The sequence below is a fragment of the Micropterus salmoides genome, unplaced genomic scaffold (assembly GCF_014851395.1).
Source record: "Micropterus salmoides isolate LMB-PRFRI ecotype aquatic unplaced genomic scaffold, ASM1485139v1 Ms_hic_scaffold_12, whole genome shotgun sequence".
NCBI lineage: Eukaryota > Metazoa > Chordata > Actinopteri > Centrarchiformes > Centrarchidae > Micropterus > Micropterus salmoides.
Genome location: NW_024040263.1, coordinates 25,865,005 through 25,875,923, shown reverse-complemented (window position 1 = coordinate 25,875,923; position 10,919 = coordinate 25,865,005). Strand labels below are relative to the sequence as shown.

The following is a 10,919-nucleotide window of genomic DNA, read 5'->3' as shown; positions in this document are numbered from 1 at the left end:
CAAGACGTCCACTACGCAACATGAAAACCACGATGGCCAGTATCATAAAACAGCGTCCTCATGACCTTAAATACGTTACGCAAGTTCCTCTACAGTTTGTGTGTTTGACAGAGGAGAATTCACTTCCAAAGACCTTACACTAACTTGGGAATTTGTGTGAGTATGATTATCATAAGACATAAAGACACTACAAGAAGAAGAGATCATGTGCTTTTAATATAAGGATTTAAAGGAACAAATAAATACTAAAATGCTCATAAAATCATTTGGAAAACATGGAATAAACACGAAAATAATTGAGATTTTAGGCTATGCATACAGAGCTGCACAATTCCCACTTCAATATGAGGGACTTGGATGACTTTTCTGTGTCTGTTCTATTCAATTTTAATGTAGTTGCCTGCTTTCCAAACACAAATTATTTTTAATATTCTTTCTTATAATATTCCTTTTGGGTTTAGTGATGTGATATGGATTTATAATGATCCCTGTGGGGAAAGTGGACATTTGTAACGTTAGCTGCAAAGTTAGGAGGAGAAACATCACAGTAGGATTCATTTTGCTTTTTATTTAATCTGGTATCACCAGATTAAAAATATTCCTTCAATGATATGTGTAGTCTGGAGTCTGACTATGTTATGGTATGTGTAGCGAACTTTTTTTGTATATATTTTTTTGTATATTAACAAAGCTAACTGATGGGAAGTATCAACACAAATAAAACAATCTGAATTTGTCTCCATCTAGTGGACTTATGTTGTCATTGTGCCTATGGCTTTAGACAAAAATGAGAGGTAAGTTTAAAAGAAAACAAAAAATGTCACAGCCAAATATTAAGTGTTTAGAATAGGTTGGTCTAATACTGAAATATTTATTTTAAATACGTATTAATTTTTGAGCAGAAGGCTTGCAGCTTTAAGCTTTAGCACAGAAGTGCTAACGTTACTTAGTTGCTATAGCAACAGACATGTACATACTAACGTTACGCTAACTGCGCTGGAGTTTAGCTCGCGTTAGTTAACGTTAGGCGTTTACGAAAGACTTGTGATAAGAAAAGAAGTGTTTGAGTAAGTTTTTTCTAGTTTTTGTCAAGTTCCTATCATTAAACATTATATCCTTACGTTTCTTTTATGTAAATTAGAGTAAACATCCACACCTCTGACGTTCAGCTGTTATTGTTAGCCACTTAACATAACGTTAGCAGCAGCAAGGGCACTATGTTAACTTCACCTAAATGTAAACACAGTTTGGCTATTATAAGCTACGTTGGGCTATGTAAGTGGTTTTGAACAGCAAAGTCAGTACGTACTGTGTCTCTCTAGGCCTTGGGCATCGCGAATTAAGGCTGGGGACTTCTAAACTAGCTTGTAAACGAGTCCATTGTATGTTATGATTTTAATGTTATTTCCATTTACCAAATGTCTCTATTTATTGTACTTAACGTTAACTATTAACTAATGCTACACTGGGTAACGTTAGTTAGGATAAGGGTAGTTTAGCTCTTAGGGTTTTCTGTATGTAGGTTAGAAATGACGCTGTAGATTGCATGTGCTTTAATTATTTGTAGCATTATCTAGAAATATGTTTGTACTTCAAATACATGTCTACTATTTGCTTAGTGTCTACAAGCTTCAGATAGCTTACCAGGGTGTCCCTTTCACAAATCTGCATTATTTCTTATGATTGTACTTGTATTTTATTGTTTTGTGAAGATTAATTTAATTTGATTGTAATTTAATTTATGATGTCTTTTGGACATTTAGGATCACCACCGCATGTCTCTCTGTTAAAAGATTTGTTGTAGTTAAAAAATGAAAACAATGAGATGTATCTTCCAATACAACAGAGATAACGTTAAATTAAGCCCCAGAGATTGCAGATAATGTATTTTGTGTCTCAGAGGTTGCAGATGGAGCCCTCCTCACAGAGTAGAGGTGGTAGGGGACTGTGGAACAACCCCAGAGCCACCCAGTACAGTAAGGAGACCCAGGACCTGCTGACATGTGAGAGGATGCACTTGTGGATATTCTGGTGTGGGTGGTTAGGTGTGAATAGGAGATACATATAAAGGATTTGACTGTGTGGGTGTGTGTATGTTCAGGCACATACACGTGTTTTTGCATTTACCATTGTGTACTAGGCATTGAAGTGTAAATTTTTCTGTCTACTGGTGCTCAGTAATGATGCAGGAATCAAGGCTCACCAACCTCCAGAGAAAACAGATCAACGACTGCCTCAAGAGTAAGTTTGAGACCTTTTGATGAGAGGTTGGTGGATGGCGTATAGTGATAATGTGTGTGATAGTACTGTATTATACACAGACATCAAGTATACATATTATATATATATATAGGGCCCCTCTGGCGTTTCCCACCTCTACATCCTAACCTAGAAAATTTCTCACTTGACTTTGCTGCTGCACTATCCCCTAAACACAATATTTCAAGCATTTAGCATTACTACATTTTTCTACTTTAAAAACCTTTCCCCCACAGATGGAGCAGCTTTACCACTGACCTCTGACCCCATATCATCAGCTTCCCCCCCTCAGCCTAAAACCAATAAATCTGTCCAGAAACGCCTGCCAAGCAAGCCTCAGAAACGCAGTGCCGAATCTTGTCGTTCTGGGAACAGCTACGTCAGAGAAAAGTTCCAACCTGGTCCTATAAGTATGTTCTTGATAGGCCTACATTGTAAAAAAAAATGTCAATATACAGTGGGCCATCTAAACTGTTTGTTTTATTCTCAGCATCCTGAGAAACATTCAGTCTTCTTGTCACTAATTTTTTCTGTTTCTCTCTAGGAGACTTAGAGAAAGAGAAGCGGAGGCTTCAGAGTATATTGGCAACGGGAGAAGAAGAGCCCACAGCTGCATCTTACCAAAATGTTCCCACATGTCGGAACCCAGGAGCGGCGGAGGGGAGAGACCGGTATCAGGAAGGTTAGGCTGACTGCACAGAAACAGAGAAAAGTAACATGGCGTGTTGTAGAATGCCATTACAACCTGAACAGAAACGCATCACATTTAAATTTGATGTGTTGTCTAAGAGATTGTCTGTTTCTATTATTATCAGCCTACATTCAATTCTACGCTACTCTGTAGACTGCTTGACTAAATATATGCAGGGCTGCTTAAGAAGTCTAATATTAGTGTTTGTTTCTTTTGTAGTTCTGGATGAGATCGAGGACAGAAGACAGTTTCTGGAAGACATGACCTCTCTGGGCCAGGAGAAGCAGTACATCAGCATCATCAACACTGAGATATCCCAGGTAAACATGCAACAGTTTAAATATGGGCTCAAATTAGTCCGTATTATGGTGCCCAGGGTCTTGAACAAGCTCTTGGTAACACAGGTGTCACTTCATTGATTTATCGTTAAGTATGTTTAGTGTGAGGTTCTTTTAAACAATATAGTAAGATGCTGACCCACAGATCAATAGCAATGTAAACAGATCCTTAAAATGGCAAAGTGTCAGATTTCATACAAACTGACAGAGAAAGAGTGTATTATTTATTCTCTCTGAAATACAATTGCGCTTAAACCTGTTCTGTGCCACATATCCAATAACAGAGATTACGAGAACTGGAAGAGTTGGACAAGGCCCGCAGTGCAAAGATGGATGCAATGACATCTGAGTGGAAAGGGGTCACTCCACAACAGACTACAGAAAACATGGACTTGAAAGAGACAGGAGGAGACTCACTGCCATTGACTTAACACTTTGACATTATCTGGGAAACAGCTGCAAGCAATACATCTTCAAATTCAGATTATGAATGGGTCGAGTAAAGTGTGATATAATAAATGTGGTAGAGATTACAGTTGACCGACTGCACTGTGCTTCAACCACACAAGCAGTTCAGGTGTGTTGTTAAGCAGTGAAAGTATTACATTTACAAGAAACATTAACTACTTCATCAACTTATTTTATTCCTCTGCCTTCCAGTGTCAGTATTGTTTAATAATCTTGCTGCTGAACAACATATAGCTGACAGAAATGTGGCACTACTGGAGCCCTTGGTGTCCCCTGGACAGGAAGACAGGCACAGAGCAGACACATACAGGGATTACCATTAAAATGGAGGACAATCTAAATGACAAAACAGAATGAGTAAACACACTGACATTTACATTAGCTCGAACAAATGACAGTCAACCACATATGCAATTAAATAAATGGCACTTGTACAAACAATATTAACACGTTTTTTCCTATCCACTTTTAAGGCAAAACATGGAAGCATACAGAAAGGCATAGTAAAATATAAATTAATGATTGCATATTCAGGTTTCCCCCAATGGTTTAAACTGTGATAAATGATGTTTGTTATATCTGCCATTTCAAATATTCATTATTGCATGTGTGACTTTTCATATTAATAAACTTTCTAACAGACTTATGTAGTTTAACACTCCTTCAATCTAATTTTGAGTACTTTCCCACTTCGTTTCCAGTCACACACACACTCACACCATTAAATACTGTATCTACCTTCATCCACTTCTTTGATGATATGCATTTACACAAATGGCACGATCACAGAACTACAACTGAAGAACCTAAGAACAAGGACACCACAAACAATCATAACATAGCAGCTAGAAGAGCTTAGGTATCTGCTGGTGTCTGAGCGTTTCAGGGGTAGATGTTGCAATATTTAAAGCAGAGTTCATCTTTAAAAAGTATTACTTTCACTAGTACCACAGGCTCAAACCAGACGTGACAGAAAACCTTAGAGTAAAAACATATTAAAAACTCATAGATATAAGATCCACTTGCATCCAACTGACTTCATTTAAAGTGAACTGACGAATCACACATTTGCTGAATCCTGATAAAGACTTACAGGGTAGAGACACTGTGCAATGCAAGGATAGTGAAGCAACAAAAAACATTTCAGTGCAGTAATTTAGAAACCTACTGTTACCTTCACTGGCATGAAAGGTCAGAGAGCTTGTTGAGTTATACTGTCTCACAAAGGCAACTGAAAATGGTCACTGAAGTAAGAGGTGAGCAGGGAGTGGATTCTGGGTTGCACTTCAAGTCATTAATGACACAGTTAAAAGAGAACACATCTTCTTGACCTGATGTAATTTTTTTCTCATATCCTTTTTTAATTTTCCTTAGTCTTGTTAAAATAGTCTCATTTCCTCTTGAAGGAGTGGTGCTTTCTACGGTGTTTTCTCCTTGCGGGGGCTGTGGCTTTTGCTTGGTTCTCCTTTATGGCTCAGCCTCTTGAGCACCTTAATGGGTTTGAACTTTGCCCCTTTTTTCTTCTGCGGCTGCTGCTGCTCGCCCTCCAGATCCTTATGGAAGTCTGATGAGGATGAAAATGAGTTGATAAAATCAGGAAAAACAATGAAGTAAGGGAGAGAAGACAAAGTAAGAGGCAACATTTACATTTTATGTTCAATGAATCTTTAACAGCGCTACATACAAATGGAGCTTACTCCTCATCATACCTTTTTTCTTCAGCATGGCTTCCATAACTTTATCCTCCTCTTCTTCCCTGTGACAGAATGACTGTTAGATGTAGGGTAGATGCAAACTATCACTGATCAACACACTCCGGGCCACTGCAGAGATACATAGTTAACTGCCAGTCATTGATTACCTCTGCCTGTCCTGGTCCATGTTGTTGACAATTTGGTTGCGCTGTTCAATGATGGTAACCAGCTCAGCCATCAGCTCCTGCTCCCGACTCTTGTCCTCCTCTGTCCAGTCTTTCTCTTGAGGAGGGAAGGGATGATGATGATAAATGATTTAATTTTGTTGTATTAATATGCAATGTGTTTAGAGCATCATTAAGTATTAACATTAATGCACTTCCTAGTTAATCTACCCATCCTGCCAGGGAAGTTGATTGGTGTACTGTATGCCTGAGCAGTGTATGAAAGCACTACTGGAGGAGTTTAGAAAAAAATTAAAACAATCATGTTATAGATTATTATGCAAATGTTAGAAAGTTTAGGTTTTACTGAACCCATGTGCATAGATGGTCTTCCTTAACCTAATCTGTGTGTAGATGTACAGGCGAAGTGCGGTTGGCAGTATTTTGTTTTGAAACATGAGGCAAGCATTACAAACACATACAGGCAATCCATTTAACTGAACATCATAAGGCCAAACTCACCTGGCTTGTTGAGAAGACACCTCAGTTCATACTCCACGTCCGCTTGCCTCTCTTCCAGGTTCTGCTGCTTCGCTCTGCAGTTATGAATATTCACACAGTACGTTACACAGTGGTAACCTCTAATTTATTACTACACTTTTAAACTTCTTTATCTAAAGTTATAATGAGCCTAAATAAACTAATCCCTTAATAATGATAAAAAAAAATTTTCCTAGAGAAGCAAAAGTGTTTAACATTTGGATATTGGTTTGATTTGCAAATCAACATCATTGTGTCATATTCCGACTATTTTAGGAATATCTATTCCCCTTGACGGCATGTAATTACAAAAAGCTGGGTGACGTATTCCTGAAAGATTTGTGATGGAGCATATTCTGTGATGGAGAAATGACTGACTTGCATCGAAGTCTTATCATTCTGAACGTCTGCCTCTTCTGTCTGATGCTTACGTATAAACCAGCTCGGCTTCTCGTCGTACTAAAAGGTGTTTCTCATGGATGAGAGTGAACCAGTCCACCAGCAGGCGCTCCTCATCCTCATCTGAAAACACAACAGAGGAACACAGGGAGATATTTCTGATATGTTCTGATGTGATATGTTTCTATTATTATGTATTGTTCTTTCATGTCAAATGTAAGGATCTTATCCATTCCCCAATTTTCTCTAGGTGATCATTTGTCTTTTTATAATTATATACTTTCATGAGCTGTTTAAGTTAAGGCAGCCATTTTAGTAAAAAATTCAGTTTTGAATACAGTGAACCTGATTCTTATGCACTGCATGTGGGGACAGTTTCATATCTTTGCAATATTTAACTGGCCTTCAACTGATTTAACTTGCTTATACTCAAGAAACTATAGGAAAAATAGCGTGATGTGTTACCATTAGGGTTGTCTCTCAGCTTCTTCTCCAGCTCCACTCCCCTCTGTTCCAGTTCATCCAGATGCTTCTCCAGCTGACCCATCTCCCCGTGGATGTCCTCTACTGGGATGTACTGATCTGACTGCACCTGAATGGATGTTTGGATCATTTGAGTACCTCTTATTCTGTGTTTGACACAGAAGTGGAAACATCTATTCAATAAAAAAACATTTATATGCTAAAGGATACAGTATTTGTTGTCTTTAGTTTTTGTACCTTGCGTTTGATAAGAGGGAAGCCATGGCCTGGGGCCGGGGGCCTGGCAGGACGAGGGCCTTTTGGTGGTCTTGTTTGGGATTTAGCAGGGGAGGGAGAAGCTTTCCTGTTGAACGGGTTCTCCTTACAGATCCGCTAAAATGAGAAAAGAGATAAAGCTGGGATATCATGTGCAAAGGTGACTGTTTTATATTGCTTTATTTGTTGGTGGTCCTATTACCTTATTGTGCGATTGGTTGGCTCCTGAGGCCAAAGGGCTGGGGGTCGTCAGGGGTCTTGGTGGAGGGGCTCCAGTCCCCATGCTGCGACTGGTCTGTGGGGTAGCTGGAGCTGAGCTGGCATATGATGGCGTGGGACATGGGTAGGGGTTTTGGGAGGGATGAGTCAAACGTTCGGTCGAGGAGGAGGAGGGAGAGGCCGTAGAGTCGCACGGTGAACAGATGGAAGGCTCTGAGACACTTTTGGTGAAGGCGTGCTCCTTGTCGTTGCTGGCACTGCCACCCAATGGGGGCTGGGCAGAGCTGTGGTCTGAGGCTGAAGACAGACTCTCTGTGCTGAGAGCTGGAGAGGGAGAGCAAGAGGAGGGCTGAGAGTGAGGGAGAACTGAAAAGGAAAGGTTTAGTAAAAACCAAAGAGTAAAGAGAGCAGAAAACAAACAGGAATTAAGATTGAAATGGAGAGAAGATGGGAAACAGAACAAAAAACAATGAACAGAACATCTATATAGAACATCCCTCCGTCTCTCTCTCTTTGTACTCGACTCATTGTTCCGGCTCAACTGTGCTAAAGAGTCAACTTCCATTTTAAATTTGAGGTTTTTTGAATCCATATTGAAGAAACTGTTTAGGATTTGGAGCCCTTTAAATATGTAACCGCTGCATCAGTGTTGAAAGTGGTGTTTTGTGTGCCTCCAACACGAGGACAGTCAGGTCACGTAGAGGAAGTGGCACTGTCAGGGATGCAGAGTATTATGAGACTGAAAGGTAATTGATAATGTAATGCTGACAGAAGAGCCTGAAAACTGGTTGTTAAAGAAAGGACAATGGAGGAGCTGAGGTTGTAAAGCAAATAAGGCATGCAAACTAGTCCTTTTAAGCTAATGAGGAGACGTTTCTTTTGGATTGTAATGTGCAAATGAGATGCTAGCTAATTATCCAGAATTCCTGTATAGAAAAAAAAAAGATGCATCGGTAATTGTTTCATCATCGCAATCGAATCATGAGGTGCCTAGAGAGTCACACCCCTAATGTTCTCCACAAACTTACAGATTTCTACCGTACCACCTAAAAGGTAATTTTACACTGGAAAGTATGCACATCTTCACAGAATCACAATAAAAAGGTTCTAGGGTAAAATGTATGGTCTTGTCTTTGCATTTCATTCTTGTATAAAATAAACAGGTAGCTAGATCCATCACAAGAGAGCACAGTTCGATGTTTGTAAAATGCAATGCTGATCAAACGGACCTTGGTTAACAGCAGGTGGCTTTGGAACACGAGGTGCCGGCCGTTTCTTGCTCTTGCTGCTCCCAGGGCTGGCAGAGCGGGACGAGCGTCCTTCACTAGGAGGAGTGTCCGCAGCTGTGGTGTCAGCTGCCCGACCGATGTTGTACCATGGGTGAGTAGCCACAACTGTGGGTGGAATCGCACCTCCTTCTCTCCCCTCTTCTTCCTCTACCTCGTTATTTTCATCATCGTCGTCGTCGTCAAACGGGTTGGAGGGCGGAGGGGGCGTGCTGGGTCTGGAGCCTTCCCCTTTGAGAGAGGACAGAGAGCCTATGTTGGGGGGGGTTGCAAGTCCGGCAGCGGGAGGGGCAGGGGCTTTCTTCTTCTTGGGTTCTGATTGGACCAGGGCCATCCAAGGTGGGTCTTTGGGTTTATGGGCACCACTGGACAGGCTGGACAGTGAGATACACAGACAGGAATGGAGGGGTCACAGAGGGGGAAGACAACAAAATACAGCCAAATGGAGGCACGGAGGGGCAAACGACTACAGTACATGGTGTAAGAACTCACAAAGAGAGACTATGATATGATGAGGGTAGTGAAATGGTGGCAATGGACAGAAAAAGAGGCAGATGTTCAGCTACCTTCCAGGAGACTGTGATCTTTCTCGAGGTTTGGGAGGAATCGCAGGCTTCTGGTTTTCACCTGTAATTTTAAGGACAATGTGAGCATAAATATCAACAGATTCCATCTATTATCAGTTATATTCTGCAGTGAGCACGCACCGACTGTAAGGCCGTCTCCCGTACGTGGTAGCCGAACCCGAGGGGCAGGGCGAGGAGGAGGGGCGGGTTCAGAAACCCGGCGAGGCGCCGGTACTGGCCGGCTGGCACCTTCGTGATGAGTGACAAGTGTAGAAGCGAGGTCCCCATTTGTTGTTTTTTTGGCTGGTGTTTTAGTATCTTCCTCTTTCTCCCCCTCTTCCTCCTCTTCATCGCTCTCATCAAACGGGTTGGGAGGAGAGGAAGAACGTGGTATCTCCTCTGTCTCGCCATCCATCTTGTTTGCTTTTTCCAAAGAGTCTGTTTGGTTTGTTTCAACAGCAGCAACTGTGACAGAGTCATTGGTGGGTGTGTCAGTATAATTTGTTTGGCATACCGGAGAAGGAGTCTTTGACTGGTCCCTCTCAGAGGCTGAGGCGTAGGGAATTGTGCTGCGACCGATCCTGCTGGACTGAACTTCCACTGGTCTTTTATTTAGATCTGGCCGGCCGTTCTGATTGGCTGAAGCATGCCTTGTAATGTGATGTGTACAGACCAACGCCCCAGAGTCGCTTCCTAATTTGTAGGATCCAGGAAGCAAAGTGCTGTGGCACTCTATGCACCTGAGACAACAATGACACAGGATGACAGTAAGATCTTCGACGAGTTATAAAGATTGTTGAGATATAAAGCTACAAAAGATTATTAACATGTCTGTCAAAATAATACACGCAGTGATTAAATGCTCTTTAAATAGACCAAACAATAACTAGTGCTCTTATGTAAACTATATATTAAATCACACTTGGTCTTACCACCAGTAACCACAGGTGTTACTACTACTAAAATCTTAACCCCTTGATGCCTGAATCTTTTTACAATAAAAAATTAATAATAATTTGTGTTTTCATTTGCTTTCAAGCTGATGTTAAATTAAGTGAAGATTGTTAATTTGTCTATAGAACATAGAAAAGATAAATTCAGGTATGATGTAGTGATGATGCAAATTAGCAACAACGGGCATAAACGAGAAACCAGGGCTTGCAAAAGGTTCCTAGGCACGTTTCAAATATGCACAAACAGGCATCGGGGGAATACACACAGTCTAAAAGAAAGAGGTGTGATGCGAATCAGCATCAAGGGGTTAAGGATTATCACTCATAAGTCAAAAGTATTGTTGTTTTGCTTGCACTGTGAGAAGCATGTTATTATGGTTCCCCAGCACTGATCTCTCATGCCTAAAAAAAATCCATGTAACACACAGGTAGAGAGGAGCCGTAGCTGAAGTGTTCACCTGAAGCAGTTGCGATGGTAGAGCTTGCCATCCACCAGAAACCTCTGCACCAGGTGGACGTGTTTCTGGCAGGCGGCGCAGGTGCTGCTGAGAGTGCTGCGCTTGTCTGCTGAGACCACTTCTACACCTGTCTGCGCCGGCTGGCC

At 41.1% G+C, this 10,919-nt stretch overlaps 2 protein-coding genes across 4 annotated transcripts; one reads left to right on the top strand and one right to left on the bottom strand.

Moving 5' to 3' along the window:
- Nucleotides 1-4,402, top strand: cunh22orf23 (chromosome unknown C22orf23 homolog). Of its 2 annotated transcripts, none has more exons than XM_038714253.1 (7): nt 1-156; nt 1,901-2,003; nt 2,179-2,241; nt 2,496-2,669; nt 2,804-2,941; nt 3,170-3,270; nt 3,573-4,402. In XM_038714253.1, the coding sequence occupies exons 2-7, from the start codon at nt 1,910-1,912 to the stop codon at nt 3,717-3,719; spliced, it is 717 nt and encodes a 238-aa protein (XP_038570181.1). In that variant the 5' UTR covers nt 1-156; nt 1,901-1,909; the 3' UTR covers nt 3,720-4,402. The 2 variants fall into 2 exon arrangements, with proteins under 2 accessions (XP_038570181.1, XP_038570182.1); XM_038714254.1 differs by lacking the exon at nt 1-156 and adding an exon at nt 944-1,067.
- Nucleotides 3,913-10,919, bottom strand: micall1a (MICAL-like 1a; the record flags this gene model as incomplete). Of its 2 annotated transcripts, none has more annotated exon segments than XM_038714251.1 (12): nt 3,913-5,320; nt 5,466-5,512; nt 5,618-5,732; nt 6,137-6,210; nt 6,586-6,676; nt 7,019-7,145; nt 7,274-7,408; nt 7,494-7,876; nt 8,740-9,170; nt 9,363-9,423; nt 9,504-10,102; nt 10,774-10,919. In XM_038714251.1, coding segments are annotated over 12 exon segments (2,355 nt in total), but the record flags the coding sequence as incomplete, so codon positions are not given.

Excerpts from the sequence above, each read along its gene's own strand:
- cunh22orf23 (XM_038714253.1), top strand. The coding sequence starts at position 1,910 with ATGGAGCCCTCCTCACAGAGTAGAGGTGGTAGGGGACTGTGGAACAAC. Across the intron at positions 2,004-2,178 it reads GACCCAGGACCTGCTGACAT|TAATGATGCAGGAATCAAGG; the intron begins GTGAGAGGATGC and ends ACTGGTGCTCAG. Across the intron at positions 3,271-3,572 it reads TCAACACTGAGATATCCCAG|AGATTACGAGAACTGGAAGA; the intron begins GTAAACATGCAA and ends ATCCAATAACAG.